The sequence below is a fragment of the Lolium rigidum genome, chromosome 6 (genome assembly GCF_022539505.1).
Source record: "Lolium rigidum isolate FL_2022 chromosome 6, APGP_CSIRO_Lrig_0.1, whole genome shotgun sequence".
NCBI classification, from domain to species: Eukaryota; Viridiplantae; Streptophyta; class Magnoliopsida; order Poales; family Poaceae; genus Lolium; species Lolium rigidum.
Genome location: NC_061513.1, coordinates 83,292,534 through 83,298,761, shown reverse-complemented (window position 1 = coordinate 83,298,761; position 6,228 = coordinate 83,292,534). Strand labels below are relative to the sequence as shown.

Here is a 6,228-nt window from a genome sequence, read left to right as displayed (position 1 = left end):
AGGAGTCCCGGAATGGTCCGGAGAATAAGATTCATATATAGGATGTCATTTTATGTGAATAAAATGTCGCGGAAGGTTCTATGGAAGGTTCTAGAAGGTTCTAGAAAAGTCCGGAAGAAACCACCAAGGAAGGTGGAGTCCACAAGGGACTCCACCCCCATGGCCGGCCAACCCTAGTGGGGGAGGAGTCCCAAGTGGACTCCCCTTAGGGGCCGGCCACCCCCCACATGGGAGGTGGGAATCCCACCTTTGGGTGGGAGTCCTAGTTGGGCTAGGATTGCCCCCTCCTATGGAAGGATTTGGTTCGGGTCTTATTCGAAGACTTGGACACCACCTCTTGGGGTTCCACCTATATAATGAGGGACAAGGGGAGGGGGCCGGCCACCTCAAACACCACCAAGGTGGCCGCACCCCTATAGTGGCCGGCGCCCCCTCTCCCCAAACCCTAGCCGCCCGCTCCTCCACATCCCGCACGCTTAGCGAAGCTCCGCCGGACTTCTTCATCACCACCGACACCACGCCGTCGTGCTGTCGGATTCAAGAGGAGCTACTACTTCCGCTGCCCGCTGGAACGGGGAGGTGGACGTCGTCTTCATCAACAACCGAACGTGTGACCGAGTACGGAGGTGCTGCCCGTTCGTGGCGCCGGAACCGATCGTGATCAAGATCTTCTACGCGCTTTTGCAAGCGGCAAGTGAACGTCTACCGCAGCAACAAGAGCCTCATCTTGTAGGCTTTGGAATCTCTTCAAGGGTGAGACTCGATACCCCCTCGTTGCTACCGTCTTCTAGATTGCATCTTGGCTTGGATTGCGTGTTCGCGGTAGGAAAATTTTTGTTTTCTATGCAACGTTATCCTACAGCCACAGTCTCTTCTTGCATCAGAAATGGCCCGACGAAGATCATCATCAACAGGATCATCTGATGCCTGTTCTTCACCTCCTTCTTCTTCATTGTCGTCCATTGCGGTATCAAAGCATTCGGAGAACATAGATCGGTACTGGTCATCATTATCTTCTTCCTCATCGCCGTCTTCCATCATAACCCCTTCTTCTCCGTGCTTGGTCCAAACATTATAGCTGGACATGAATCCAAACCGAAGCAGGTGGCTCTTAATGTCTCTTGAGCAAGAGTAATCCTTCTCGTTCTTACATTTTAGACATGGACAGCACATAAAACCTTGCTTCGACTTGTTGGCCTCGGCCACAAGCGAGAAAGAATTCACGCCCTCTCCGAAAGCGGGGCACATCGGTTACCGTACATCCATGGATGACTCATCCGCATCATAAGTACAATTATATATGTATCGGATGCAATCACCTTGCTAAAATTAGTATTGTACGGACTATGCATATATATATAGTCGAGAAAATAGTTGCTAACCTTTTAGGATCAAAAAAAGGAGAAATCTTATCAAATAAAACCAAGTGGCATCCCTCTCACAAGCATTCCATCAAACACCTCTTGTGCACATGTAGAAAAAATGAGCTAGCATACACCTCCACCTTCACCACCAAGGAAAAAATGAGGTGGGGGGTGGCTGGCTGCTTCTATATATATAGGGGGGGGGGACATTTTGTCGCGGGCCGTATTACGACCCGCGACAAAAGGGGTGGCCACGTCGCTCCTAACCCTTTTGTCGCGGGTCGTAATACGGCCCGCGACAAAAGGACGCGACAAAAGCCTCCGCGCGCTCCACATGGTTTCGGGGCGACGTGGCCAGGCCATTTGTCGCGGGTGCAGGCGCGCCCGCGACAAAAGGCTCCCACGGAAGCCCTGTTTTCCACTAGTGGACCTAGAAGGGAGATATATTAGTCTCACCACGGAGCGCATTACACCACAAGTTTAATCCACCTCCTCCGGGTATCCACGCCGCTCATCATCCTAGTCATGGCATGCTTGGTGTCCATTTCAACGGTGAAGAGACCGAGGAGATGCCATCGATTCCCATGCCCCTCGATAGAAACAACGGCAGCTCTGGTAGTTCCAGTCGCGTCAATGTCTATCCTCCTCATGGTGCATGGGGTTCGTCTACACGTCCGCCTAAAGATAAATTCTAGTAGCATATACGCGATGAAGGCCTAGAAAGAATAGACGGCGCGGTACGGGATGGGGCGGAGGAAGGCCCCAGTGGAGCCGCATGATCTCGAGGCACGGGGTGGGGGTGGGGGTGGGGTGCACCATGTCGAGCTAGCTAGGAGGCTTCGTCGGAGAGGTCGAGCATGGGCCAACTGGTTGTCCTGTTGCAAACAACAAGGTGCAAGGAACCATGTGCGATAGGGCACATGATGGGTTAAGCTTAACCATCAGCAGACATGAAGATCACATACGTTTTTAATTTAGCTAGGCGTATGCGTTCAGTAGAGATGACACACGTTTGTGTAAGCCAGCCTTATGATTTCAGCAAGCATTATTGTAGACGCTTTATTAATGCACCAAACATTACTCAGATGTTCTCAGTAGCACATAATCCAACATTGCATTCAAACATGTATATGACCAGATGCACCAACAACAGACAATATGATATACATTATATTGATTGCATAGTTCATCCACCAAATGTACATCATCGGCGGTGAGTCCAAGACGGTGCTTCATCAAGACTGATCAACTCCCGCCATCCACTTGCCACTTTAGGCATAAAGAGTGGATGGTGCGTCGACGAGGGAAGTTTAGAGGGAGTTGTTGCTCTTCGTAGGTGACCGGCGTTGATAGAGACGCAGCGATGTTTTCCAGTTTAGTTTGTAGTTGTGTTTTCATTGGGTGTCGAGTTCTTGCTATGACCGTTGTTCGCAGCGAGCTGTAACTGTCTTGCACTTGCTTTTCTGTCTTCGTAACGTAATTGGTTAGTGCAAAAAACCGGGCTGAGACTTAAAAGAATTTGGGGAAGTTTGGAGTACTCTCAAAAACAAAGCAAGATAACCCTAGTAAAAGTAGTCAGCATGTGGCCCACACACAAAACAAAAAGGACTAGTGGAGACCCGTCATCGACACCCACCCGGTGGAGACACACTTCGCGAACTTCCTCTGGAGAGAATCCTGAATCCTTCACTCTCGCAAGGCACGAAATTCCATCATAACGCAAGAAGGGAGGTATAGGTAAAAGCTCTCATGCCAGCGGAAGTTCACACCATGCAGGGCGAGACACGTCCAGGACACAAAGTGAGCGCGGAGATATATACCATTCATCGGCTGTCACGTTCCCTAACTTTCACGAAAAGAACAGTACTGCATTATTCGCACAAAACACAAAACACACACGAAAGGAACAGCTGATGACGACCACTTTAGCTCGCACGCGTGTATATATAACCATCTCAACCGATCGATTGAGCCCAAAACAGCCGTGATCGTCAACCATCTTACTCACACCGGCAACGCTGCCCAAATTAAGTTCGAACTTTCAGATTTCTCGTGGTTGCGCGACGCCATGGCACGCGGGCAGCAGCAACGGTGCCTGGCTTTGGCGTGCCTGGTGGCGATGTGTATGTCCACCGCGTCGGCGTTCGTGTTCAAGGCCGGTGGCACGGGCGAGTGGCGCGTGCCGGGCCAGGCCAACGCCAGCGGCGGCAACATTGCCTCCTACAACACTTGGGCGGAGCACACCCGCTTCCGCGTCGGTGACGCCATAGGCAAGCTACTTCTCTCCACTATACATGACTAATAACTTCTGCATCATGCTTGCCAACCGATCGTGGTCCTTATTGCTTTGCTCATCAACCAATGCAGCGTTCACGTACGAGCCCGGCAAGGACTCGGTGCTGATCGTCGACGAGAAGGCCTACGACGCCTGCGACACGGCCTCGCCGGTGGACACCTTCTCCGACGGCAACACCGTCTTCACCTTCACCAAGTCCGGGCCCTTCTACTTCATCAGCGGCAACAAGGACAACTGCAACCGCAACGAGAAGCTCGTCGTCGTCGTCATGGGCCCCCGCGCCGCCGACAACGGCACGGCCACACACACCGCGCTGGCTCCCTCGCCCGCTTACAATGGCGTCACCTTCTCGCCGCCGTCGCCGCCGCCTCCATTCGGCATCGACATCTCGCCCACCGCAAGCGAGCCGAGCGCCGCGGTCGCCAAGGCGGCAGGCATGGCCGGCACGGCCGCGTTCGTCATCGGGGCCATGTTCTACGCACTTGTTTGAGACCTACGTTTTGTCCATATGTATACGCGTGCGTGCGGAATAATAAGTGTGTTTAATTTACGCAGCTACGGAGTACCTGACTATCGAAATCGTGTAACCATTCGTTTGAATTATGCTTGTTGTTAATACTAACCGTATCTGAAATTTACATATCTCTATCTCTGTCTCCACTACTTAAAAGAAACGAAGAAGTTCAATATTCCGTTTCCTGCCTGTTTCGCTCGCCCTTCGTCGCTCCATCAAGAGTTCAACCTTCACGCAATTATCAGGAGTTCCCTTTTCCATTCCCAGATCGTTCGCTTCCCCACGTACTCAGGCCCCCTTCACGCCGAAACTGCGGCCCGCTTCCCTGCGCGTTTTGTCCGGTCGCCATGCCTAGCTTTGTTCCACATGCGCCCTACAAATCATCCCCACCGCCCGGTAGGAGCTGACTAGGAGATCTGACACTAGATCAATGGAGGAGGTGGTACCTTCTACGGTTCTACCTTAGAGGATCTCGCCAAAGCTAATAAGCGTGCCGATGATCTCGCTGTTGAGCTGGCTAAGAGCGAAAAAGCTCGAGAAAAAGCGGAGCTTGAATCTGCTTCAGTTGAGAGTCTTCGAAAGAGGCTCCATGATGCTGAAAATGCTTTAAGTGAACGCATAGCTCAACATCTTGCTCGCGAAGCTGCTGTCGCCGCATGCCTGGAGTCGCAAAACCGACGCTTTGTCAGTAAGTATCGCCCATTTTCTTTGAGTTGACTTTAGCACTTTTAATGTATATTTTTTGATAACCCGAAACTTTTTTCCAGCAGGGAAAACCAGCCAAGAATATGGGCTTGAAAAGCCAGAAGATGACCGTCTCCTTGACGCCCTTTCTCTCCTCGAAATTTACGGAGATGAAGTGCGCCAAAGCATTTCTGATGCCAATGCGGCGTTTTCTCGGCTCTTCCCCTACTTCTTCCCGAAGACTGATGAGCCCAACACTTTTGCTGCGCTCACCAAGCGCTTCCTTCCGAAAGAAGATCTTGGGCTAGCTCTCCGACAAGAGAACCTGAAGATTGGCGTTGAAGGTACCATTGCTTTGGTTGCTGAGAGCCAACAGCACGTCGATTGGGCCAAAGTTGGTGATGCTAGGAGTATGGAGATGAAGAAATGGCAGTCTTTGATCAAGGCCGCCAAGCCTAGCTCAAAGAAAATCCTTGCCTTCCTCGGATACAAACCAACACCTTCCTCCAGTTCCGCCAAGCCGGAGGTCAAGTAGATCGCCCTTCCTGTCTTTTTTTCTTCCTTTTCTCTTTTGACCACTGTCGCCATAGGTATAGTTTGCGACAGCGTATTGTTGGTTCACTAGGATCCGACCTTTTGCAAGAACCATGTAAATATACTGAAAATCAATGGAAGTCTATTTTTATGTGATAATTGATGTCGAAATTCTCTTTTCCAGTTGGTGTTTGACAACTATACTCCCGCTCCTCATCCTTCCGATGCTTTGCCCACTTCTTCTTGTTCGAAGAAAGTGTCAGCTGATGTCGAGTTCGTTGAAGATTCTTCGGGTATGGATCCAGCTCATGACTTGAAAGAACTCCGCCAACAACTTCAATCGATGAAGAAACAAGCACTCTTGACAATGGAACAATCTCGAAAATCGTCGGAAAGAGAAAAGATTGCACTACAGCAAGCTCAGGAAGCTATAGCTTCAAAAGAGGTTGCAGTCGCTGAAGCTATACAGGCTACCTCCCGAGAGAATTTTATGCTTGAGTTGATGACTGAAGCAAGCCTGGAAATGGCAGGTATGCTCCGAAACCTTACCCTTGCTTTTTTCCTGTTACTGTTTTCTGGCTTTAACTGGTGTACTATCGCCAAATAGGTCCCTTTTTGGACGCTGATGCCGAAGATCAACGAGTCGACACGAGATCAAATTTCCTTATTAATCTGGCATTGGATCATGGCTCCCTTTTTTGGGCTACCCCTGAACGCACCCGACAAATCGTCAGATTTCAAGACCGCTCCTGCCAAGTTCGTGAGTTTCTTGAATTTTGTACTAAGACGCTATCCATGGTTTACAACTCCATGTTTCCTCGAAACGTTCAGCCCAA

The 6,228-nt window shown here is 50.5% G+C and overlaps 1 protein-coding gene across 1 annotated transcript; it reads left to right on the top strand.

Annotated features, from left to right (window-relative positions):
* The first annotated feature begins 3,359 nt into the window (after nucleotides 1–3,359).
* On the top strand, nucleotides 3,360–4,273 carry LOC124658961 (early nodulin-like protein 1). The gene is made up of 2 exons (XM_047196943.1): nucleotides 3,360–3,634; nucleotides 3,732–4,273. The coding sequence occupies exons 1-2, from the start codon at nucleotides 3,433–3,435 to the stop codon at nucleotides 4,148–4,150; spliced, it is 621 nt and encodes a 206-aa protein (XP_047052899.1). The 5' UTR covers nucleotides 3,360–3,432; the 3' UTR covers nucleotides 4,151–4,273.
* The last annotated feature ends 1,955 nt before the right edge of the window (nucleotides 4,274–6,228 follow it).